The sequence below is a fragment of the Mesoplodon mirus genome, assembly GCF_964341445.2.
Source record: "Mesoplodon mirus genome assembly, chromosome: 7".
NCBI lineage: Eukaryota > Metazoa > Chordata > Mammalia > Artiodactyla > Ziphiidae > Mesoplodon > Mesoplodon mirus.
This window is the reverse complement of record NC_138983.1, coordinates 26,797,787-26,824,288: the sequence shown is the minus strand read 5'-3', so window position 1 is coordinate 26,824,288 and position 26,502 is coordinate 26,797,787. Positions and strand designations below refer to the sequence as shown.

Sequence of the window (26,502 nt, the reverse complement as noted above, 5' to 3'; positions counted from 1 at the left end):
GTATAGCTGTAACTCCTCCGATCTGTAACCTGAAAGAGAGGAGAGAATCACTTTACAGTTCTCTCAGAATAGGGAGAGAACTTTGAGAGTTTCCTCAAAGCAAATTCACATTGTGCAATGCTATTTAATGTCAGTGTATGTACCATTACCTTTAGGTCATGTGGGAAGGGAGACTAAATCCAAGAATGGGGAGACAGAAGCTTTGGAAGGGCAGGGCAAAGAAGCTGGGCAGGCTGCCTTAGGGGGTCAAGTGCAACAAGTCAAACAAAATACAAGCAAGCCTTTCACAGGAGGTCCCAGTTTTAGACAGAAAAGGGAACAGAGCCAGGGATCAGAAGAACCACTGAATATCTAAAATCTAAAAGTTTAGCCATTAAGTGATTACAGTTTAGTTGTACTTCCTATGCTTTTTCAAACACTGTGTTCACAAAAGCATTTAAATATCCTTCAAACATTTTTAGGAGTAGGAAAGAAGGAAATGACATAACCGTAATGGTAGTAATGTTGATGCATCCAATTTTAAAACATCCCTACAAATTCCATCCATCATTACTGCTGGGGAAGTACCTGATCTTTGAAAGTGATTAGAAATGCTGTCAATTTAGAGTGGATGGAGCTTCAAAGACTCAGCACAAACTTCAAGGAAGCAAACTTTTCCTACGGGGTCACAAATTCTTTTTCAGGAGATATTACTTAGAGATTTTTCTGTAACAAGAGAAAATGGTATTTTTATGACATTCATATAAAAATGAGCAAAGAAGTTCCAATTATGTAGAAAGAAGAAAGGGATAAGCAAATATCTCTGAAAGATGAACCTGACAAAATTGCTTTATACAGTGGCCAGTTAGAAGATGGATTAGAAAATGTGATATTTTTAGGTATAAAATGCAATCCAAGTGACTTTTCCTGCTTCCATAGCAACCATTAATTCAGCCCTAAGTCAAAATCCACCACAGGGACTCAGTTTGGAGAACTGCTGTTAATACAGAAGTTGTGATCACTTTATCCCCTACTCATTTCTAGGCTGTTCAGTCCCTTCTTAGGCACCCACAGGGTGGATCTAGGCTTGCAGAGGGGAGAGTAAGAAATGTGTGTAACTGTGTCACTACTGAACCAGACTCCAAAGCCTCCCAGTCCCCAACCTCCAAGCAGGTATCCGGACCCATCTAAATAGCACCCATTCCAGCACCAAGGTCTTCCTCTCTGCTTGGGGTGAGGCATCAACCAGGAGCCAAGGGAGAATGACTGGGTCAAGGTCATCCCACTGGGAACCATTCCATCTGTACCCCCAATGACTAGAATAAGAGCAATGCTACTCTGGCAATGGGCAGGAGCAGCTCCTGAAAAAGGATGGCAATGACCCCACCATCTCAGTTTTGCTTGGAGAGGGGGTTCACAACAGAGATTTCAGATCCTGTACCCATTCCAGTGAGTTGACCCACCAAGGGAAGGTGCAAAGATGGCTGCTCAGGACAGATCACTGGGCCTGAGGTGCCAAAGAACAGAACTGGGTTCTAACTAGAGAGGGAGAAAAGGAGGGTGAGAAGGTGTGACCATTCAATACCTCTATCTGGGCAAAATGCATGCCTTCCCCCCCCACCTCTCTAAAATTAAAAAAAAAAAAGGTGGGGGGAGTAGGGAGGAAAAAAAGTTATCTTGAATCCAAGATCAGATTAGATATGCCGGATTTCCCGATCAAAAGGAAAGGTTTCCAAAATCTGTGTACCATAGGCGTACAGAAGTAGACGGGCTCGACCCTGTCCCTCCCCGGGATGGAAGAATCAGACCCGTCCTAGGCTCGGTTTCATAAACACGTCGGAACATTGGCATGAGCCGCCTGCGGGCTCAGGAGCGAACATTCCTTCCCCTCCTCCACCTGTGGGACTGCAGGTCCCCCAGGCGCGGCCATTCCTTCCACCAACCTCCCAGGGCAGACGCTTTTCCTTCCTTTATTACCTCACTACCTCCTTCCCTTGACGTCAGCCCCGGGTCTTCCAACAGAGGGGAGGGAGGATGGAGATGAGCCTGGGGCAGTCGGTATCAGGATCCCCGCAGCACCGGGTGGGGGGTAGGGATGGAATATGAGGTAATGCGCGCCCAATCCCCGGCATCCAAGGCCGCGATCTGCCACTTCCCTCCCTCCGCCCCACCTTCCCGCCCAGCTCCGGCCGGTATAGTTACTAGGCAACCCTATCGGTGACGCGGGATGCCGGCCAAGTTCACCCAAAGTTGAAGAGTAAATTTGGGGGAGAGAAGGTGGAGGGTGGAGCAAGAACCTAGAGAAGGCACGAGGAGCTGGGAAAGAGTCTGCAAGGAAAAGAAGCTGGTCTTCGGCCTCACGGGAACAGGAAGAAGGGCGGGCGCGGGCTGGAGCGGTCTCCCCGCGGGTACCGCTGCCGCCCGACCACAGTCCCGCACACAGTCCGGGGTAGCTGGGCGCTGGGGACGACGCCCACAGAGTGGTGCTGCAGCCCGAGACTCTGGGGGACAGGGGTGGGGAGAAGGCTGTGGCCCGAGTGTACGCGCCCTCGAATTCTTCCCAGAGAAGGCTGGCGGGTGTGGCCAGTGCGCGAGGAGGGGCTTGAGGAGTGAGAAGAACCGAGTGGGAGTGGACCCCGTGTTTAATCTTTGATCCCGAGGAAGCTGAAATCCTCCCAGCAAAGAGCCCTTTTAAAAAATACTCCTCAAAGCGCCGCTCCTTCTACTTCATCTCCAAACAGTAATCGCCCTCATTTATATTCAAAATAAGAACACCGTGGGGGGGGGGACTTCCCTGGCGGTCCAGTGATTAAGACTCCGCGCTTCCACTGCACGGGGCGCAGGTTCGAGCCCTAGTCGCGGAGCTAAGATCGCGCACACCGCGCGGCGCGGCCAAAACCAAACACCAACGTACACACACAAAGTAAGAACACCGGGAAACGGGGAAAGCTACTTCTTTCAAATAGGAGCCAGAAGAGAGGCTTTCATTTGCTTTATGGAGACGAGTGGGCTAAAGGCGTACTTTGCCTCCAGGACCCTGCACGGCCGCATCCGGGCTGCCCCGCGTCGGACGTTCCCGTGCCCGCTGGCTCGAGCGCCCCCTCCGAGGTCGCGAGGACCCAGATGAGGTGCCGAGCGCCTTCCTACCTGCTGTAGGGCGTCCTCAGCAGCAGGGCCTGGCTGCCTGTGCAGCTGTCGGTGGGCGTGTGGCAGCCGTAGACTGGGGGCGGCACGGAGTACTGCTGTTCACCTGCAGAGAGCCAGGAGAGCGGGGTAAGAGCAGCACACCAAGGGCTGGGGGTGCGAGGCCGCATGCAAGGGCTGGGGCAGAGCATCCTGAGCTGGGCTCCCAGGCTGCGCTGGGGCCACTGGGGCCTGGATGCCGGGGCGTGCAGAGAGACGGCCTACAGGTCACAGCGAGCTAAGCCTCTCACTTCACATTCCCTTAGCAGTCACGGCACAGAGCACCGAAAAGACCCTCTGGACAGTCGCGGTCTCGGCTGAGCGGAGTTAACATACTTGGGGTGGGGGGAAACAATCTTTTCTTTTGAGTGAGATTAGGCTAATTACTTCTAAACTTCTTTTAGCTATCCTCTCCTCCCTTCCCCAATTTGCTGTGGGTTGGAAATTCCTGGGGAGTGAGGGATAGCATAGAAGAAGGAGAGAAAGACCCCACATCATTCCCTCCGCTTACCCAGCGAGCCCTGCTGGCCCATGGAGTCCTCGTGCTTGAAGGAGTGATTGGGGAACTGAGCCGCGTGGTGCGAGGGCGTGTGACCGTAGCTGGGCGTCCCGTCGAAGGTGACCGTGCTGTATCCTGCGGGCGCGGCCGAGAGAGAAACAGCGTCGGCAGGGAGTCAGGGACCGTGTGTCTGAACCAGAACCCGGGCGAGGAGCGCCCAGCCCCTCATTCGGATCCCGATGCCTCAGCCGCCAGGGCTTGCGGCGAGAAGCCGGGCCCAATGTGACCTCGCGACAGGCTCCCCGTCCTTTCCCGAGTAAAACCCAGGCCTCCCCACCATTTCCCAATTTATTTACGCCCTTGTCTTGCACGGTGTCCGCCGCTTCTGCACCGAACACCTCGCAAGTATGAAAGCCGCCAACCGCTCGGCGGAGAAAGTTGTTCTCCCCCCAAAACAGGGCAGCGCGGGCGACCGAAATGAATCTGCTCGCCTGACCCGGCGCTGACTCGCAGCCGTAAATCAGAGGCCCGCGCACCAACTTTCATTAATTACTCGGGCCCAGTTAAACGGCATGGGCTTTAAATGGGGAGAGTAATTACAGAGTAATGTTATCTGTCTGAGGCTGCGCGACCCGACACCATTGACACCCAAGGCCCTCGGGAAAGCTGGTGAGGGGGGAAAAGAAGGGGCCTTTCCAGTTGGGCCCACGGGCCTCGACATCGCGCCCTCCTCCTTCCTACCTCGGACCCACCTCGCGCCCAGCGGGTCGGAATGTGACCACCACTGCCGGGGCGGGCTTCCGCGCGCACCAGTCCAGGAAGCCTGTTTGTTTCAATGTGCCTGAGACTGTACCTCCCTTTCCCTCCATGGTATGCCCTGGTCCTCTGCCTCAGTTTCCCTGCCGAGAAACCGAGGGCAATACCGCCCGTATTCTTCCCCAGCTCTCCGAAAGTGAGGGGGAAAAAAACCCCAAAAACGTGTTGGTTGAAAAACGTAGTCTCCTTCTGTGACTATTGTCACTAAATTACTTTAAACATTTACCCCACTAGCTTCTGCAAAGCTGTAGCTGCCTCTGGGTGAAAAGTATCCTCCAGCTAAGATAAAGATCAGTTCTGAGCCCTGAACCCAATGGTGGGGTCCCTGCCTATGCGCAGGCTCGGTAGTCTCTGGCCTGAGGTCCTGACCAAGTGACGAATCAGATTGGTCCAGACGCTCACATCGTCTCCCTGCAGGGCCACTGGGCCGGACCCAGTCCCCCCACCCTCGGCCCCACCTCTGGGCACTGAGCTGAGTCTCCAAACCCCGCTCAATTCTTGGGAGTGGGATAAGTCAAATGAACCCCATTCCCCCACTCTTGCCCCAGACATGGTCAAGGCTCTACAACAAGTGTCCAGTGAAGACTTAGATTGAACAGTGAAAGGTGGCCATTACCCACATCTTTCAAATACACATCTCCAAAAAAACAAAAACAAAAACCGACCTTCTACAGTCCACTTCGGGGAATGTGGTGTGTCAGTGTGGGAGGGAGGGTTTGAACAGGTCTTCATTACCAGATCGTACAGGGCAGTCCAAGTCTCACGCACCAATTGGCACCACAGGTTGACAACTTAAGAAGCCACCCGCTTTTATAATTTACATGACCCCAGAGGCCTCCATTTCTGGCCTGCTAAGTGGGCAAAGATAACCCCCGCCCTGTTAGCTGTCAGGAGTGGGTGAGCACGCTTGGGCTTCCAGGCACTTCATTTTGGGAGCGAAGGCCAGGTTGTGTTTAAGGCCTACCAGTCTGCTGACAAACGAAATTTGGCTCCAAGCACCCAGTTTTGCAGAGGGAAGGCCGAATTTTCAAATACCATTTTTTAAATAAACAGGAGAAACAGAAGCAATAAAGAAGTTGTCTCTAGACGAACCCTTTTCCATTTCTGAGCCGATGAGAAGGCAATGGCCCGGGCACGGTGCTGTCCTCGGAGGCGAGCTCCGCAACCTTCGGTGCGCGGCTAGGGCCACGGGTTGCGGGCTGCAGCTCCTGCGCAGGCCGCGTCGCCTCCGCGCCCCGCGAGGCTCCCAAGGATCCGTCCCAGACCGGACACCGGACCGCTGGGCAGAAGCTGGCCTCCAACCCCCTCTCGTAGTCCCCCTCCCCGGAGAGGGTATGGGCATCGGTGAAAGGGCCCTCAGAGAGCAGGGAGGGCTCTTTAAATTAGAAACTTATCGAATGCGGAACTGATCAGAGCGTGCTGTCCCGGGGCCTAGCGCTGAGCCAGGCGCGGAGAGCGCGGGGGCGGAGGCCCGGGGAGAGACAGCTGCCGGCAGAAAGGGGCAGCGTGTTCAAAGGCTCCTTGTACAGGCCTTAGAGGGAGAGGCTCGGGGGGCCAAGGTAGCGCCTTTCCCACGATTAGTCTCGGCCGGGGAAGGGAGTGCAACCTTGACCGCGGGGAGAGGCGAGACATGCTGTGCGCCTCTCTCCCCCGCCCGCCGCAGCGGAGGAGCCCGGGAACGGCCTGGCCGGGCCAGGCCCCGCGGGAGCTGAGGGATGAAGTGGACAGCAGGCTCAGTCAGGAAGGTGGTCCCAAGGCTGAAAATCATGACTCCGCCGCTGCGGCAGCATACGGGGTAATTTGTCCCGTAACGAAATACCCTCTCCAATGCGACCCAAGGGGGGCGCCCTTAGCCCTAGGGCTGAGCTGGTGTCCCCACGTGACACTAGGGTGGCCCGGTGATAACAAGGCCTCCTGTAGGAGGTATAGGGTGCTGCGCGCCAGCCGGTCTGGGGGAATCGCGCAGACTGTCAAAGCAGTCTTTGTCTTCCCTTCCCAAACCCCGCACTTAGTCTAGGGCTATCGACGTCCTCGCCCTTCTTCTGCCCCGGCAAATTCCCCACCCCTCACACAGACTACAGTGGGTTGGGTGCCCATCCATCAGGGAAGAGAAAATCCATCTCAACAGCGGGGCCAAGATCCCTGGGAAAGGAGGTAGAAATAACCTAGAATGGTCTGGGTTTGAGTTCAAGTTCTGCCACAGAGAGATCTCCTGCACACATTATCTCTTAGAGCCTAGATTTCCTCATCCAAAAATAAGGGGCTCCTCCAGTGTCAGGCTGTGAGCTTCCTGCAAAGGTTGAGGCACTTTGTCTTAACATTCAATCCCCAGTGCCTGGCACAGAGTAGGTGCTCAATAAATGTTTCCTGAATTAATATTTAGAAGCAAGATTAGAATACCAGCTATAATATTTAAGCAATTGGGGAAAAACGAGGTGTGATACCTTGGGGTGGGGGGAGGTTCAAGAGTGCCAGCCATTGTCCCCACCCCTGGGCCATTGCTAGGTTGCCCTGCCTGGGGACAGGGATCCCGAAGCTTGATTCCTCTCCGCCTCGGCCTACTGATGGCCTTTCCCACACTTTGGGGAAGGAATTGATGCCCTTGCTTTCCCCTGGTTAAGCCTCCTGCCAAGACTCTACATTGCTGGGAGAGCTGCAGGAAGCCCAGAAATCGAGAGAATAAATCTGAAATCTCAGGGACCCAGGGCCCACTCTGGTTGCCAATGCCAGGGCTGAGGCACAAGTGGCTTCTGACATCCGACCCCAGCTCCTAGCTGCTGACTGAGTCCCAAGGACTGGTCAAGTGTGATCCCTTTATGTTTTGATTACAAGAGAGAGCCTAAGCCCGAAGAAGACAGGAACCGGCTTACAGGCTGTGGCCTGGATCTGGGGCCGCCTCTCTACTGGGCTATTTCCCAGGATGGGGATGGGGGGACTCCTTTACCTGCTAGTCGGTCTCCAGCTCCCAAGCCCCTTTTCTCTTTAACATTCTGGGCCTATCCTCTAGAAAGGAATTGGGATTTTTCCTGTAAGCATATTGCCCACTGGCTAGGATGCCCACAGTCTCACTCCTGAGGCTGAGTTGATGAAATTCTGGGCACCAGACCACCCTGTAGAAGAATGGACCCAGGGATCCAACCAAAGCCGCAGATTCCAGGTTCCAAAACCCTGACAGAACCTAGATGGTTTCAAATAAATGATAATGGTAGTATTTTGCACAGAGGGTACTTAGATCAAAATAGCTTCTCAGGTGTCTTCAAATAGCAAGCATCCACACAGAGACTCACTCATGTCACACACCTGCCTGCCAGTCTTGCCGTTTCTGGTCCAACCAGGTTTACGTGGCTGCTGCCTTCTGTGTTTAGAACCCCTGCGGGGGGAGGGTCGGACTTCTGCTTCTGTGGCATAGAACTTCAAACCTGAGCCAAACACCAGGTTGCCCATCTTGGCTCTCCTCTTACAGATGGGGAAACTGAGACCTGGAGATTTGCCAGAGGTATCACCAGCCTGCTAATTAGAGGCGGTACGATCAGAGGAAAAGAATCTGTAATAGTCACTGAGCTGTTCCAATACTCCTTGAGTTCGAAACACTAATTTCCTTTAGGAAAGACCTAGAGTGGAGGGACCCCATGGGTGGGCTTGAGGTTCTTCCACAGAACATGGATCCCAGGTTCCCCGAACGAAGAGAGGAGGGCGGTTTCGGTTTCGCCAGAGCTTCTGGTGGGCTCAGTGCTCCGGGCTGGGCTAAGATACGAACAGCCTAGAAATACAGTTTTAGAACATGCGCGTGAAGGCGGGAAGAACAGGGCCCTTCTTCTGAGCCTCGGGAGCCGCAGCACCTCCTGCAAACAGTACATACTCTGCTCCTCCTAGCCCACGCATTCTAGAAACATCCCAGTCCCTAGGTCCGAGGGAATTTTTGCTCTAGGAAAAGTATCCACTCCTTTTTTAAAGCATTTCCTAAAATATCGAATCAACCCGAATTGGTTTAGGTTCCCAACAGCACAGAAGTCTAATTAGAATAAACTTAGAAATCAAAATACAAAGGTTTGGCATGATTGGTTCCGCGCTGGTCCCTGAGAAAGAGAAGTGAGAGGGCGCCGGCGCGGGATGAGAAAACCACCGGCTGTGTCCCTCGATGTACAATGACTGAAAAGGGAAAATAAACCTGTCCTTGTTCTAACCTCCAAGTCTTGCAAAAATCTTTCTTCAGCTAAGCCCCGTGTTCAATGACGAGGAGGTGCCAGAGGTGGGCTGGAAGGAAGGCCGACGACGCTCGGGCCTTATTCCACCGCCTGTGGTAGGACCCGGTCCCGCAGAGATTGGAATCAGATAAACGGGGCTCTCTTCCAGCCCGGAGCCCGCGTGGCCGCCACCTGAGCTGGAACCCAGGAGAGATCCACTTATACACTACCATGCGCTGGAGCCACAGGCAACACGGACACGGGTCCAGGAAAGCCACTATTGTCTCTAGCTCATTCATTTACTCATTCTAGTGCTCCAAGGTGCTTACTGTGCCTCCCTTAGGTCTAGAGTGGCTCCTGGACATTTTGGCGTGGCAGAGGCAGCAAAGGCTGCTCACCCTGCGCTGGTCCCACTCTGAATCCAGGGTCTAAAAAGTCCAATGCCTGGCGACAGTTTAGTGGTGCCTTGAGCGACAAAACCTCTTCCTGAGGCAGAGCCAGGCATTGCACCAGTTCCCGCTTCCCACTCCCACGGGGAATAGTCTTAGAATCTCCCGAGGTCCGAGGGGCCCCAGATGACCTCCCGGCTCATGCGAAGAGTCCAGTTCCCCGCTCTGGAGGATGTCAGGGGCCCATGCCCTGGACTCCCTCTCCTTGCCCTCCTCTCCCCCAGCTGCTGCTTCCTCTACCCTCACAGTCCTTGGGGAGGCAGCCGAGTGAGAGCTGTGGTCAGGTAAGGGGTAGGACAGGGGGGTGCCCGCGTGCAGCCACAGCCCCGTCGCCACCGCCCCGCATGTAGGGGGCGCTCCCCAGTCTGCTTACCCTGGTTGCGAATAGCGGGCTGGCTCTCGAGGCAGCTGGGCAGGTAGGGCGCGTTGGGGAACATCCTGGCCTGGCCGGACGACGCCTGGCTGGGCGGAGGAGGACCGAAGGGTCCGTAGCGACAGGCTCCAGCCGTGCCGGTGAACTGGCCCGAGAAGTGGACGGTGAAGGCGCTCAAGCACTGCTCCTCGTGCGGCTCCGCGCCACCCCAGCTCGGCTCCTGTTTGATGAAGGAGTGAGGCGGCGGCGGCGGGGGTGGTGGCGGCGGAGCAGGCGGCGGCGCAGGACCGCCCAAGGAACCGTAAGCCGAGGCGCCCGGGGGCGCAAAGTCCAGCACCGGCGCCCACTGCGCCGCGCCGCTCACGGGCAGGGCGCAACCGCCGCCGCCACCCAGCGAGGGTACCGCCGGCAGCAGCGCGTTCAGGTCCCGCACGTCGGAGCCCATTTGCTGTGGCTCAGCCCCGGACGCTCCGCGGCCCCACCGGCTTTGCGGACGCTCGGCGCTCGATTCCGCCGCGCCTAACTTGGCCCAGATGCCTTCCGGGCCCCGGATCCCCGGCTGCTCGGTCTGCTGAAGGCACCCAGGCCCGGAGCGGAGCGTGTGCTTAGACGCTGGCTCCGGGGCACACGTGGATGCCGGCTCTTGCGGCAGGGGGAAGTCCAGGATCGCGGCGAGGAGGCGGCGGGGCCCGGGCTCCTGGGCTGCAGTCCCGGCTATGGGTGGGTGGGTGGGTGAATGAGTGGGAGGGAGGGCGGGAAGGGGGGAGCGGATAGGCGGTCGAGTTGCGAGAGCCCCCGAGTGTGGGCGCTGCCTTGAACTCCTTACCCCAGCTGCCTGGCTACCCCCAGCTTCCCAAAGCTCAAATAAGAGGGGCCGGCGGCGGGGGAGGAGGAGGAGTCAGGAGTCTCGGCGGCTCCATTCACACCGCAGCCCTAGCAGATTAGGCAGGGCGCGCGACTCCTTGGGGGCGTCCTCGCAGTGGGAGTGGGGGGCGGGCCCGAGGGAGCGTCCCTCTCGGAGACACCCTCCTCTCCTATCCGCCATGCGCTCTCCGCAGGCCTGTGGGACACAATCCTCCCCCCACCTCCCCTTCTCGGCCTTCGCGAGTGTGGGCGCCTTGGGGCACTGGCGAGCCTCTCCAGGTGAGCACTGAATGTCCCCTCTGCATCCCTGTGTGATGGGGGTAGGGAAGGGGTTGTTAATCAGGGAGGGCGGGTTGGAGGGAGGGGCAGGGGGCTCCACGAGGGCGGGAACTTAAGGATAACGCAGAGAACTTTACCGGACTTCAAAGAGGCGGCGGCTCTTGCTTCTAGAGACGTCAGGCTGGACTGGTGTTCATAATCTTGGGGTCACTGGGGAGCGGGGTGGCTTTTTGTGGATTCCAGAGGCCAGACTCAGGCGAACGTGGGTCACCTGGAGGTTGCATCATTTGTGATAAACGGGGCGTATATCCACCGTCTGGTAGTTGGCGACATGGTGAGGTTTGCGCCCGGAGAAGGGCGGTTGCCGCCTACCTAAAATCGGTGTCAGCGGCACTTAATCACCCTTTCTAGTGAGGAGTACCTAACTCTTCTACGGGGAAACCGGGAAAACAAAACGGCGGCTAGTTTGGGAGGGAAGAAAACCCTTAGGGAAATGCCCAGATTCCGGTCGGAGAATCCAGGCGCCGAGTTTGGAGGTTAGCGGGAGGGGAAGGTTTAGATACGAAGTCCTTGGGGCGAGGTTGGCTCTTGGAGCCGCTCCTGCTGAGCTCTGCCTCCGCTCACTCCAGTCGGGAGTACCATTCTGCATGCGTAGTGACTGATCAGGAGGCGCAAGCCAGGGTACGCGGACGGAAGAGAGCCTCCAGCGGCCCAAGGTCCAAGGCAGGGTTCTTACTGTTCAGAGCTCCCAGCGCCTGGCATCGCCAAATCAGATTCCTCCCTCCACCTAATCATTCTTTGGGAGCCCCGCGCCCCAGAGCAGGTGCTTGAGGTTTTGTTTCTTTTGGTTCTTCCAAAAGAGTCGGCTTCTATCGTCAAACAAACCCTAGGCTAGTAAGAGCCGGGAAACTGGATGGGAGTGCGCTTCAGGGGCGCGTGGAAACGCCCAGGAGGCAGCGGCGACGGCGCAGCCTGGGACTGCCAGGAGCGCCGGGCGGGAAGCGGCCTGTTGCCGCCTGGCCTCTGACACGAGGCTGGCCGGGGATGGGGCCCGAAGCTTTTCAGCCAAGCCCATGTGAAGCAACAATCAAGGTAGTTGCAGTTTTATAAAGAAGCCGGGAGTTTTAAAGCCTTGATTTACTCACAATTTCTTACGCGTTGGTTTTAGTTCATTTCTACTCAGTAAACGGTAGCCAGGAGTTCTCGCTGCGGACCCGAAGCGTGTGCCAGCTCAAGACCTACACGCTAAGTGCAGTTCCCTCCTCTTGGGGTCGCTTGTCTTGGAGGCGCAGGAAACCGTGAGGGCAAAGGTCAAGAACAGGCGCTACCCCGTTTGATCGCCGGACCGCTTTCGCGGTGGTGGACACTTCTCTGCTCTACTTTGGTGCCTGACTTTGCGAAGTCTTCACTCAGAAACTTTTTCTTTCTTTTTCTTTTTAAAAAAAGAAGTGAAAAGGCTCTCTAGGCCAGCTCCTTCTCCCCTACACTCCCTGTGGGCCGCCTACTCCTCGCCCGCATGTCCCATCTCTAAACCTGTACAGGGCTCCAGGGCTGGGCAGAGGACAGGCGCTTTTCGTATTTTGGGTGGAGAAAGGCCCAGCGAGAAAAAACTTCTCAGGCCAAGTTGTCCCTAGGACGCCCCAGACCACTGTCTCACACTCTTCACTTTTATTTCTACTTCGAAGTCGTTTTTCTTAACTAGGACTCACTCAAGCGCTACGAGGAAAGGCGAGCCCTTTATGAAAGCCCGGGATTTCCACTTCTAAGTGAAAAAGGTCGAGATTGTTTCTTTTTTTATCCTTCTTTGGAATTTTTTGGGGGGAGGGTATTTGGAGGAAGGTGGCTTGATTGTGAGCTTTTGCGGTTTTGAATCCCAGATAGGGCAAGGACTCTTAACTCTCTGAGTTTAAAAAAAAAAATGTTTTTTTTTTTTTTTGCCTGGGCGTGGGGTGAGAGGAAAGGAGGGGACTAGCAAGTTTAGCACTCCTCTCTCGCCCGCCATTTGTTGCATGAAAACTCTTTTTTTTTTTTTAGATGTTGGGGGTAGGAGTTTATTAATTAATTTATTTATTTTTGCTGTGTTGGGTCTGAGTTTCTGTGCGAGGGCTTTCTCTAGTTGTGGCAAGCAGGGGCCACTCTTCGTCGCGGTGCGCGGGCCTCTCACTGTCGCGGCCTCTCTTGTTGCGGAGCACAGGCTCCAGACGCGCAGGCTCAGTAGTTGTGGCTCACGGGCCTAGTTGCTCCGTGGCATGTGGGATCCTCCCAAACCAGGGCTTGAACCTGTGTCCCCTGCATTAGCAGGCAGATTCTCAACCACTGCGCCACCAGGGAAGCCCCCACCTGAGACCTCTTGAGGGAGGGAAGAGCAGTGGTGCGATCCCCATTTCAACCCTGGGGTACCCCCTCTCCCAGACCTTGTAGTCCGAAGCGGTGGGAGGAGTTCTCTGCAACCCTCAAGGCAGAGAAGTAAATGCTGCGCGTCCGAAGCCGCAGCCAGAGGGCCTCACCCGAGACGAGGTCTTTGAACGCCCCTAGTCCGTGCCCACGCCCGGGAGCCCAGGCGCCCCGGGGCCAACCCTGGGAAACCCGCACACTACTGCGCTCACGGGGTGCCCTACGCTCCCCCACTTGTCCCTCCACTAGGTGACGTTCTCGGCGGGAGCTCTGCAGTTACCCAGGCGGACGCGCCCGCTCTGCTGGCCTCGGCGCCCTGAGCTGGTCAGAGGGGGAGACAGTCTGGCCGGGAAGAAGGTCCAACCTCCCCCCGCCCCAGCAGGTAGAGCGCGCTCTGCTGCACCTCCTGTGGCTCGAGACCGGCCCAAGGTCCCAGGGATCTGAGGGCTGCGGAGAACTGGCCGCTCCTTTCTCTCAATCACCTTCCCACCCCCGACAGCACTGAGACCTATGGCAGAGGATGTGGTCTGAATCACCGATTGGCAGAGCTGGAAATTAAACTCCTAGTTCTACAGAAAAGGAAACTGAGGCCCAGGCAGAGAGAGGAAAGGCAGCTGTGGAGTGCAGTGGTTAAGAGCAAGAGTTTGGTGGCCAGAGAAAAGAATCTCAGCTCCACCAGGTAACCAGCCGCTGTGCGACCATAGACGAGCTCGCAGCCGCTGTGAGTCTCAGTTTCCTTATTGGTCACATGGAATAATGGGATATTAGTACCCACCTCAAGGGGTCCTGAGGATGAGACGGAAGAGAGTGTTAGCCTATGCCCTCAAGGAACGTTACAATTTTTGTTATTATTGTTCAAGGACACGTAACAAATTAGTGGCAAAACCGAGCTGAAACCCTGGTCTCTCTCTGGGCTTAACCCATCACACCTCTGCTTCTTTAGAGCTAATGGAATGGAGAGTAAAGGAAAGAAGGAGGAGGAGAGACGCTGGAAACCCATGTGGCTTTGTATCACTGGTAAAGTTCATCCTGGCCTGGAAGGGGCTTAATTATTGCAAGCTTTAAAAATGGATGCTGAGTGAGACGGGGCAGTGAGGTCCTCTACCCCCCGTCCCCCACTTTGACCCCGGCGCCGTCAACTGCATCTGACCGAGAGCCCAGCCCGGCCCTGCAGCCGCGGCCCCAGGGACCAGCGCGTACTCCCGAGCCGCGCTCCGGGCGTCACCCCGCGGGCGCCGACAACTGAATAAACACACCGTAGCGCTGCGATCTGTCAAGGGCTGGGGCCGCCTGCCCGCGCCCGGGGCCGTAGACAGCAAAAAGGAGTAGTGGGCCGCCCGGGAGGAACCAGCGCTCTATTAGCGCCTCGCGCAGAGGCCAGTGTCCGAGCTCCACGCTCCCGACCGCCGCTCCTCTCCTCCCCGCCGCCTCCAGCTCTTAGCATTCTGCCTACCTCGGGCTGCTGGGCAGCCGCTTAGGCTGGTTTCCATCCCCGCGCAGGCGGTAGAAATCCCAGCTTCATTTATCTAAATTAAAAAAAAAAAAAAAAAAAAAAGTAAGAGAAGGGCTTTTGGTATAGTCTATCCCCGGCTTCCTATGTTCGTTTGAAAATTAACTCTACTTTTTGGCCAATCGCCCATCTACGGTTCAAACTCAGTTGGTTTGGGGGCCAGGACCGGTGCGCACTACCAGGTGCGCAGAGCAAAACTCCCCCTTTCCCCCAGCTCGCAGTGCCTAGAGCGGTCTGGGTTACCCGTCTGTTCTGATGCCACCGCGAGATGGTCCCCGAGCTCCGAGAGAGTCCCCAAAGAAAGGATTGCGCAGCGCTGCCTCTATTATTATACCGTAAATCTTTTTAAATTCTGGAACTAATTATATAGAGGATATGTCTCAATTTGTTCTGCATTAATGCCACAGTGGGGATGGAGGCCGGGCTGTGGCCAGAGCAGATACGCAGGCCCATGAAATTGATGAGCTGAGAGTTGCTTCCAGTCCTGAGCGCACCATCTGGAATTCCAGTCTGAGGTTACAATTAGAACTACTGACCCCAGATTCAACTTTGCAAACAACAGGAGAAAAAAATGGGGAAAAGAAAGAACCAAGGGAAAAAAAAAAAAAAAACACGAACTTATTCTGCACCTGTTAAAAAAAAATCCTCGCACAACCTTAAAATCTTCCCATCTTAGAACTTTCTTTCCAAGTATTTTTGTGTTTTTTAAACCTATAAAAGATAATGGAATATATTTTATAGATTGGATTTTATCTTATCCCCTTTCCCTCTCCCGAGTGCACTCAGTTTAATAGTTGTCAGTTTTTCCTCAGTGTTGGATTTAATTATGTAGGACCAAAACATTCCTCAGTAAATTAGCTTGCTAAATATTGTCACTTTTGTGATTCTGCCTTTGAGAAACAGCTTAATTACTGAAATCTATCTGGATCTAGGAACTTTTTTTTTTCTTTTTGACGGTTGCTCCACCTTAACTGTAATCAGAGATGGTATGTGTGTTGTAATTTTATTTGTGTTCTAAATCGGTTGTGCCAGTTTCTTCTTTCCTTAGTTGCACGCTGCTTTATTTTCCTCTCACTTTGACCCCCTGAAGAAAACGAAGGACCAGGCAGTACTGGGGAATCTGTTAAATTTATTAGCATAAATGCTTAGACAAAACGAGATATAAATCATTCAGATGTATTAAGCCATAAAGTATCCCAATGAAGTCAGTCCCTTGCCAGGTTCCTGGTGTATAAATGTTCATATAAAACAAGGTATCAGTATTATCTTTCAAACTGAATATATGTTGTAAAAATATCCAAATGTTAAGTTAGGAATATGGGGGCAGTGGCAGGGCAGGAAGGGAATATTCTTTAGAGCAGCCTATTAGCATTGTAGTGCTCAAAAAGTGTGACAGAAAGGAAAAATCTGAACAGTTTGCATTTGGAATATTCAGTAAACAGTTTTTTTAAGGATATATTTGACTGGAAGCACAGGAATGAGGAAGGAAGAGATAAATAAAGAACAAAAGTCATTGCTTTCTATAGAATGCATTTTTTTTTTCTCCAAAGGTCAATTTAGCTTCAAAAAAAAAAAATCTGCTCAGAAAAGCACTGGCTCTTCATACAGATAACGGATGAGCCATTAGTGAAGAGCCACCTGGGCTTTCATCTGGGAACCCGGATATGCAGCTGGTCGGCAGGAGAAGGATGTGTATTCACTGGAGGTGGACTGGGAGAAGAGGGGTTGAGGGAGTGAGGAAAGGGAATTGCCAGAATTCCTAGCAGAGGTTTACTAAGACAAAAATCAGATAAAATGTTTCAGGAGCAATGGCTCGGCTCGCATAGCTCATAACTGCAGCTCTCCGTAAATCTTGGCAAATCAGGGCTTTTTTTTTTTTTTTTTTTTTTTTTTACCTTTTAGAAATGATTACTCTGAAGCTTTTTTTTTAAATCAAGGAGTCAACCAGAGAAAGGGAATAATAGTCCCCCTTTTTTTCCAGCAGGAGCATCCTTACCCTTTCATTTCCATTCATTCATTGGCCATGCAGCAACTATTCATTGGCACGTCCTATGTGCCAGGCATTGTGGCAGGGACCGAGAATACAGCAGCGTGGGGACAGGCTCTGCCGTGCTCCCATGGATCTTACATTCCAGTAGGAATGACAGACGAACTACAAGAAACAAGTCAGATGCTTTCAGATAGTGGTAACTGCTGTAAAGGAACAAAGAGGTCTGCTGGTCTGAGAATGGCTTAAGGCGAGATGGGGATGGAAACAGCATACTACCCTCACTTCATTCTGCCCTCAACCCACACTGCCACATTTTAATGTGTTTAGTAAGTATCCCACCCTACAGTCGAGAAGCAGGGAACATTTGAAGGATTTGGAATGCTTGGTCTAGATAAGTCTCTGCCTACAAGGCAGCTGAACTTTTCAGTGGGGCAGCTGTTCAGGTAAAGCTGAATTAAAATTGCCAGCACTAGCTGAGTGACCGAAAGTTACTTAAACTCTGAAAAACTTGATTTTCTCCTCTTCAAGGTAACAATAACGGCGCCTATTCAAGTTGCAAGAACTAGATAAGGTAAGGCGTGTACATTTTTTAGCCCATAGAAAGCCCTTAATAAATGGTGGCTGTCATCTATATTCACATACAGTCTGGTTTTGGTTTGGTTTGGTTTTTGCTTCTAATTAACTGATGAGTTCTAGACTTAGAGTTGATATTGGTGTGAGTTAAGAAAAGGTAACCATCTTTGCTCTTGTTGTGTGAGTTAAGAAAAGGTAACCATCTTTGCTCTTGTTGTGTGAGTTAAGAAAAGGTAACAATCTTTGCTCTTGCTGTGTCAGGGAGAAGGGCAGGAAGGGAAGCCCTTTGCTCAAGAGTCTGACCTCAAGCAAGTATGTTGCCACCTCAAAGTAAATTGAAATCATTTTGTCCTACGTCCGAGCCCGGAAACGGGAAATATGTGGCTTTTGCTTCAAAATCAACTTCTTTCCTTTCAGTACAGAAGGCTCTAGGCTAACATCAGCTTGAAAAGTTTAGGATTGCCTTCTTCCTCATAGTCACATTTCAGGTGTGCAGCCAGGTCCAGAATAAAGAATTAAAGAATCCTGGGCTAGCTACAAAAACACGTGGGCTCAAATCCTGTCTCTGCCAATGACCATGGCCATGGGGAAATAACTTAAGCTCTTGGTTTTTCATTACCCTTATCTGGAAAAGGAGGAGGAGGATAGCCATGAAGTAAAGTGTACAGAGTGATCTGAAAACTGTAAAGTGCTGGGCAATGCATGGAACCATCAGGATGATCTGTAACATGGGAACTAACAGTGGAAAGGAATACTCTTGGGAGCACTGGGGTACGTGGCTTGCTCTCATGCTTCTTCATTTGTAAAGTGGGCATAGGGCTTTCCTCTTGGGCTTGTGAGAATTAAATGAGATACATGAACAATACTTGGCATAGAGTGTGTGCTACGTGGGTGTTGCTGTTATTGTTACCCTTCTCTGGTCATTTTTCTGGGCTCACCAAGAACTTCTTATTCTGGAAGCACAGACTAGTATAAATAATTTGGCTTATGGATAAGACAGCCGGGGCTTAAATCCTCCTCTGCTACTTATTTTCTGTATGACTTTGGGTGACTTCCTTATTCTCTCTGAGTCTTAATTTTCATAACTGTAAAATGAGGCTAATAATACCTTCACCTCACAGAGTTGTTTTCAGAAAAAATTAAGACAACACGTGTAAAGTACCTGCATGGCGCCTGGCATGTAGTTGGAAATCAGTAAATGGTAGTAATTAAAAATTTAATTTGTATAATCAGAGAATATTAGCTGTCTTCAAAAAACAGATCAGCTATCAAGAACTTGAATTACAGCATGATTCTGAGCACGCAGAGAAACGAATTACCATCTTCTTTAAACTACCCCGTGCCACATTGAAATCTCACTCTTTCATATATGAACGGCTTTGCAATCAAGACATTGACAAGGTTTCCTTTATGACTGACTGTGAGCCTGTTAGGATAAAAGTTAGAATCCTATTTATTTCCACTGGTTTCTTTGCAGAATATCTTGCATATATCAAGGATTTTGGCAATCCCATGCCCTTTCAAAATAAGCAGGAAACTGTTTTCAGCCAATGGAGAGAAAAAGCAGTTTGACTCTCTTCCTGGAGTTGCCACATAGCATTTATTAATAGCTTGTAAACAGGCTTGAACATAGTATCAGCTGGCTGCTCAACATATTACAAAAGTTTATGAGAAGTTGCTTAGGAAAAACAAGATAGAGTCATTAGAAATCTGATACTGGTCAATAGTGCATTTATTCCAAGTCTCCATAAATCACAGACAAATGAAACTTCTATTGTGATCACTGTTCCAGATCTAAAGGGTCCCTGTCTCCCCTTTGGTAGAAATTAAATACATTTAAGAATGCCTAAGGGCTTCCCTGGTGGCGCAGTGGTTGAGAGTCCGCCTGCCGATGCAGGGGACATGGGTTCGTGCCCTTGTCTGGGAAGATCCCACATGCCGCGGAGCGGCTTGGCCCGTGAGCCATGGCCGCCGATCCTGCGCGTCCGGAGCCTGTGCTCCGCAACGGGAGAGGCCACAACAGTGAGAGGCCCGCATACCGCAAAAAAAAAAAAAGAATGCCTAAGATTTTTTCTCTGCCGATACAGAGGCTAATTACAAAATTTTCCAAGAGATAATAAATATCTAACTCTAATCAACAGATTGACACACAATAAATAAGAAGCACATAACTTTGATTATTTAGGGCACATGTTTATCTTTAATTATCCCCAAACTGGGAATAGAGTAACTGTTGTTATCTGTTATATTTATCTATTTCTAGAGTGACACCACATTTTGATTTTGCCCAGGAAAGCCTCAGTTTAAGCTGTTGTCCCAGCTTAATTATTATTTTCCCTTTATTCCCAAAAGCATCCTAGTTTTGATGGTAAATGATAAGGATTCCATTTGATTAAAATTTTATTTTATAAAAAACATTTAAGAAAGCTGTTACAACAAAGGTGAAAGGCAAGAGTTAAGTGGAGCTAGTGAGAAGGAAAGATTGGCTTAATATTAGAAATGAAAGGATGAGGATAGCTCCTGTAACTGCACATAAATCTTAGTTCTAAGCTTCCTGATGGCCAGGTCAAAAAGGGAAAATAAAAGTAGTTACATATCTCTCTTTATGCAATAGAAGGAAGAAACCCAGTTTTTCAGAAGAGACAAACTTTTCTAGCACGAAACTTTAAGAGGAACTTAACTCACTGGCTTTTCTATAAGGGTCATCAGCAGTGGTTAGTAACTTCAACAATGTTTCAAAAGCTGCAGAGACACTCTGGTGGTTTCTCATTTCAACTCAGTAGTGTAGTATTAAAATTATAGTTCTATAAAGCTTTTTCTAAGAGGGGAGAGGCAATAACATACTCCTATTAAAGTTTTCTGAGGATCTAACTTGATTCAAATTAACCTTCTGTGTTAATTTTCAAAAACTCCCAACTGATCATTTTTAAAAACATCTTTTATTTGTTAATCATCAGATAACTTTGAACATGAACCAAAACACTACTAAAGACCTGACCGTTGTTCTTCAGAATCTGTGATCTGATTTGGGGAGAACTGTAGGGCAGCGGTTAACTGAAGTGATTTGTGCCCACTCCCCCCCGGGGGCGGGGGGTACATCTGGCAATGTCTACAGACATCTGTGATTGTCACAACTCTGTGGGAGTGGGAGGCGGGTGCTACTGGCTTCTAGTGGGTGGAGGCCAGGGATGCTCCTGAACAGTCTTTAAAGCACAGGGCAGTCCCCCCGACAACAAAGAATTATCTAGCCTAAAATATCAATCGTGCTGAGGTTGAGAAACCCTTCTCTAGAGTATTATCAGTAGAAGAGACCATTATTTCTAGCTGGGGTAAAAAGGAAAACGGTTCATGGAAGAGGGGCCCTTGAACTAGATTCCCCCACCCCACCCCAGAGGAGCTGGAGGCTGCCTCTCCCCAGGCTCAGGAAATGGTGGGAACAGAAACAAGCAGGTAAGAAGAGGTAAGGCGTGTTGTAGTGATGCCATCCACAAAGGGAATTGTGGGTCAACTAATTTAGCTAGAAAAGAGGGAGGATCCATGTGGAGCAAATAAGAGAGAAAGCCAGAGAATACACGCAAATTTAGGGCAAAGAGTTTCTGTTCTGATGTTGTGCTCCAAGATCCCTAAATATTGCTAGTGTTTTTTAAAAACCACACAAATCAAAGGCAGCATAAACTTTTATGTTCACAAAGCTCATCTTTGGAATACTGGCTTGGGGTGTGTATAAAGATAGGCACATGTTTTGCTTCCTCTCCCCCACATCATTTTCACCATTTCCATATTAGAGATTCCTTGGAACTCAGTTTTATATATCACATTAAATTTTAAAAAGTGGGTGCCTGCTTAAAAATACAACCTATCAAGGCACAGAAAATTCTGAACTGCTGCTGTAATTAATAGAACATTGTAGGAATTGCCATTAAGAAATATTATTCTGACCTAGTTTGCCATGTCACGCTGCAGATTGTCCTTTTCTTGAATCGTGGAACAATTTGTGAGGAAAGACCACGAAGCTGGGTCCCTCGATATTAGCCATCTCACCCCTCAAAGTTCAGCCAGGAGTGGGACAAAACCCTCCTCACCATGTTGACATGTTTATTTCTGGCGTAAGAAAATATTGCTGTTGCCCAATTTGGTTTTCCAGTCCATTCACTTGCCTGAAGTCATATATTTTATTCTTTCCTTTGATGATCTACAGATAAATTAGCCCGATCCACTAAGGTCTGCCAACATATATGCATTTCTGGAGAAATCTTGAGATGTTGAAAGATGATTGCACTTCATCGTATCCCAATACTTTCTTCTTAAGGACCAAATAAATAGCATCAGCTAGTTTATATACCTGACACGTTTATTGAAGTATTCCCGCTGAGTACTTCCCATTGTCATGTGTTCTCACACATTGTTTTCATAAATTGTGTTTTGAAAGAAGTCAAGGGAAATTCAGGCCAGAGAAACAAGATGTTATCTTTTGTAAAGGATGAGCCCACTCTAATGGAAGAGGATAATCCATTCAGAGGTTTGGAAAGCCAGTGTCCTCCAGTGGGTGTGATGAATCCACAGGATCTGAATCCAGGATTTTGCACTGGGACGTTGAAGTCAGCAGGAACAATTTAATCGTGTTCCAAATAAACACAGTGTATCATTATTATTATCACTGGAGAAGCATGAACATCTGTTAAGGTCAATTTAGCCCCATGTCCTTAAGGCAATTGAATTCACTGAACACAGTTCTAATTATGTCTGTCACAGATAGATCTAAAATGGATCTATAATGCCATAACTGCTCGTTGATCATCTCTGTGTTTGAGACCAGGTTTAAAAAAGAAAAAAATTCACCTGCTCATCTCAGATGGGTCACTTGCATGGAGAATCCCATAGAGACTTCAGTTACCTTGTGGATTCTATCAACAGAACCATTTTCAAAAGATGAGAATATTTGAGACAGCTGGACTTTTTCACGTTGCACGTGCTTTAAGTAATCGTTTGGGGCAAGAGGAATCCAAATATCACTTACTAAGAAGTTCTTCACCATGTCCTTTTCCTAACAACATGGTGCCTTCCCAGGTACCACTCATTTCACACAAGATACATAAGATAAATTCTCTCCGAGGCAAAGCAGCAGTTTTGCAGCAGGTTACAGCTGTAAGGGACTTTAAAAAGCTTCTAGTCCTACCCCTTGTTTTTCAGACAAGACATTACATTATTTACCCAAGATTACACAACTAGGTAGTGGCAGAGCTGTCCCTAAAGCAAGGCTGGTGGAGGGTGAGAACCATCTTTGTATAATAGCACTCACTCTTCTACACTTACTGTGTACCTGTTACAGACCCAGCAACTGAATTAGAGACACATAGACCTTGCTCTCAACTTGCTCACAGTCTGGCTGTGCTGCAGGACTTGGTCACAATGGAAGCAGCATGTGGAATTTGTGCTATAAGAAATATCCTTGTAACAGCCCTCACTTAGACTCAGTCCAAGAATGCCCTTCAGCTCCTCTGTATGGTGATCAGGGAAACTAAAGGCCACTTCATCAGGTTTTAGAGAGAGGGCCTCTTGTGGGTCTGTAAAATAATTAGCTACCCACAATATTGTTAATATTAGGAAAGCATCAGTGTACTTTACAGAGGACTCAACAAGATACCTAATATGCTGACAGCATCTTTTTGCTTGAATTAGTCAATGATGCCTCATAGAGGTTTAGCAACAAGGATACCCCAAGGGGGAGCTCTTCTGGTTTGGAACTGAATCGAAGTGACTGGCTGATCAAACCCAAAAGCACAAGACCTCTTTCAGAGCTGCATTTAGTAGTGCGGTCAAAGGGAGATAACCAGAAAGCCACAAAGAAACCATTAATTCTCTCCACGGTATATTTTGTTGTTGCCTTTTTAAGCTGATGAAATCCTGATAGCATTTGGGACGGGGACCGCGGGTGGGGGTGGGAGGATGGAGTGTTACACAATGTGCAAACATCACAGACATTTACCGAAGATCAAGTTCCAAGATGTAAAACAAAATAAAACAAAAAAAGATTTTCTCCTAATTTGAATCCCAAAGGACCTGAAAAGCATTGCAAACGTGTCCAGTAAGGCATTACAAATCCCAAAGAGTAATCACTCCCTTGGTTGTTTTAATGTATTTTTGTCCACAAATGAGAGAAGTTTTCTAAACTGCTGCCCTGGCTTACTTTGAAAGGTCTCTGGAACAAAAGTACTTTGGGTGACCCTAGGATACCTGGCAACAGTAACTAAGGATGTGGATGAGGCTAAGAAAGATAAAAACGGATGATGCACTTTTTGATGTCAGACCTGAAATATTGTATAATTAAAATGGAATAAAATGCTGAAGCTTAGAAACAAAGAACTAATCGCATCAGGGAAATTAGCAAGCTTATTTAAGAGAATGTTGAATACGATTTCTTTAAAGGGTACTATAAAATCACTCTTACGCTCCACAGATGGCCCTGTGGGTGACTTCTTTATGTAATTAGATTCAGCACTTCCCCTCCTTCCCTCCGTCTTCCCTCCTCCTTCTCTTCTTTGCATAATAGTTATTATTATCAGCCATTACTTATTAAGTGCCTAGGCACTCTCATGCATTCTCTCTATTTCTCGTATTTTAATTAGCAGTTATTATCACCATGTCCAAGATGAGGAAATAGATGCCAGTAGGTTTGGGTTGTCCACTGTTGGCCATCTAGAAGGTGGTGTAGCCGGAGCAACAGTCATCATTCTGTACAATGTAGCTTCTGAATTCTGGAAGGAAGTGAAGGGATTAAACCTCAGGGATCCACTTCAGCCCCAACCCTTGACAGAGAGCTTATCCTCAGAATCAGACTTATTGTCCTGCCCAGTTATGACAAGGTCCACGGGCCAAAGTAAAATCAAACTGCTTCTGCCACAGGATCTGCTTCCACCACAAAGTGTCAACTAAAGTCTAACCCACCCACTTCCTGTTTATATCAAATTCTGGCATACCCTACTTCATACAATGGCTGTTTCCCTGAAATTAATTTTTTTGTTAAATACGTGAATATCGTGTCAATGCACTGTGGGGGAGTTACAAAAAGAATGTGCTATTTCAAGGAATCCCAAGGTGATTTTTTTTCTCCCCTGAATCATTCTTCTCTCTCTCCCTCTCTCCAGACTTTTTACATGCCAGGATGGGATGGAGAGCAGAGGTGGAATGTAGCGGCACACCCGTATTGTGTCTAAATAAAGCAGGAGGCAGCTCTACTGAAGAATCCACTCAGGTGTTTAACAAGGTGGCTCTCAAAAGATCTCAGAGCTAGGCTATTTCTGGTGGTCACAGGAAGAAGGAAGTGCAGCTATATAAACCTAGAAGCTCATATGTACATATAGCTGTTCCCGTGAGGGTGCGTTCACATGCGCGCACATGCACATATACACATTTCAAACATTTACAGGCCTGGGCTTTCTCATTTTTACCTCTACTGAAAAAGCAGCTTCTATTTACCTCTTCTCCCTTCCACACCCCCCTTCACACAAACAATCCGCAAGTCTTGAGCTAAAGGAGTATTGCAAATTTAGAAACGAAGATGGCTTCTTAGGGGCAAGTTGGGAACTTCCAATTACAAAAGACAGAACTCCGTCAAAGTTGACTTTACGGAGGTTCTCATATGTTGGTAGGAGAGCGGGGTTAAATATCCCAGGCAGGAAGTCAAGCCCTCAAAAGCTAAAATAGCTCAGCCTGGCTGAGCACCTTAGGAAGATAACCAGGGATCCTCAGCCAGGTATTTGGGGTCACAACTCCTCTGAGAAATGCATCGTGGTTTCAGTTTCCCCTTTATCTCTTGCAAAGAACACTCTGTGATCACCAACAGAAGGATGGTGGGTGGAACTTGGAGCCAGCTGCCAGAGGATACCCCACCCTGCCCATCAGGGTCCGCCCCCAAAAGCAAGAACAGCCCTCTCAACCCAAACCACGCTTCAGGGCTGGGCAAGAGGCTTCCCCACTTAGTTCAGTTTCCTTGGGCATCCCTTCAGGATTCACAAATGAGGCTTTGAGGCTTATGAGGGTGGCATCCCTGCCCTTTGAGTTATTTGGCCCCTTCGAAGAATGGGCAGCTCTTGGCAGGCTAAGAATGGCACAAGGATAATAATTAATAATAATAACTACCTTTTATTGAGTGCTCGTTAAATGACTGGGACTGTGATACATTTTCTCCTGGATTATTTCATTTGATCTTCACAGAAACTGTGGGAAGAAAGTCACGTAAACATCCCCATTTTATCTGTGAGGAAAGAGAGGACAAAAGAGCTTGTCATGTGTCCAAAGTCCCACAGGTACAAAATGGCAGACCTGGAATACATGTCCAGGTTGACATGATACTGAAACCTTTCATCATAACTGTACCGCCTTCAAGGAATGAGGGAAACCATCTACTGGTCATCCAGGCATCTGCGTAGGTCAGGGTCCTGCAGGAAACGAGTGAGTGACACACTCACATGGGGTAATTGAGGAATGTTTAATGAAGGGTCTATTTTAAGAGATATGGGTGGGACTTCCCTGGTGGTCCAATGGTTAAGAATCCATCTTGCAATACAGGGGACGCCAGTTCGATCCCTGGTCAGGGAACTCAGGTCCCGTGTGCCAGGGTAACTAAGCCCAGGCACGGCAACTACTGAGTCCGCGTGCTCTGGAGCCCACACACCACGACTAGAGAGAAGCCCACGCGCTGCAACGAAGAGCCCACGTGCCGCAACTAAGACCTGATGCAGCCAGTAAATAAATAAATAAATATTAAAAAAAAAAAAAAAAGATATGGGCAGGGTTAAGGGAAACCAACAAGGGGTGGTGAAGACCCTGACCCTAGTCACTGCAGGGATCCTGTTACCTTCCCTGGGACTGAGAGAGAGGCAAGCAAAGGAAGTGGTTTCCGGAATCCAGAGAGAGGAACTGAAGTTGGAGAGAGTGGAGAGGCCCACCTTTCAGGAATGCTGACTTCGGGTAAGGAAGTCAACCTAAGCTGACTTGGCAGGGAGGGAGCCAGGGGACAAACAGCCTGACCACATCTTCTTTCTCCCTCCAAGCTCTGCCAGTATCTCCCATTGGCCAAATCCTACGGGAAGTGGAAGATAAGAGAGCCCATGGATGCAATCGATTCAGGTCAGCCTCCTAGGGCCCAGGGTCGGGTGGAGAAAGGTGGAGATGGACTTGGAGGGGGCTTGTATGTCTGAAAATAACTTTATTCTAGCCTTTTCTTAACTGATATTTGGCTGGCTATATAGGGTGGAAGTAATTTTCCCTTGGAATTTTGAAGACATTGCTCTTTGCTTTTTAGCTTCTAGCATTGCTTTTGAGAAATCCAAAGCCATCTGATTCTTGAGCCCATATGTGAAATAAACTTTTTCTCTCTGGAGTTGATAGGATCTTTTCTTCAGGAATT

General features: G+C 49.8%; 1 protein-coding gene and 1 long non-coding RNA gene across 2 annotated transcripts in view; one reads left to right on the top strand and one right to left on the bottom strand.

Annotated features, from left to right (window-relative positions):
• WT1 (WT1 transcription factor) overlaps positions 1-10,017 on the bottom strand; it is a 47,109-nt gene extending 37,092 nt beyond the window's left edge. The window contains 6 exon segments of the mRNA XM_082627782.1: positions 3,127-3,229; positions 3,674-3,796; positions 4,403-4,469; positions 4,471-4,495; positions 4,497-4,560; positions 9,484-10,017. Coding sequence (XP_082483908.1) covers positions 3,127-3,229; positions 3,674-3,796; positions 4,403-4,469; positions 4,471-4,495; positions 4,497-4,560; positions 9,484-9,928 — 827 coding nt within the window. The 5' untranslated portion in view covers positions 9,929-10,017.
• A 267-nt stretch (positions 10,018-10,284) lies between these two features.
• Positions 10,285-26,502, top strand: part of LOC309807548 — a 44,366-nt gene continuing 28,148 nt past the window's right edge. The window contains exon 1 of the long non-coding RNA XR_014294597.1: positions 10,285-10,626. This is a non-coding gene — a long non-coding RNA (uncharacterized lncRNA). The remainder of the gene's footprint in view (positions 10,627-26,502) is intronic.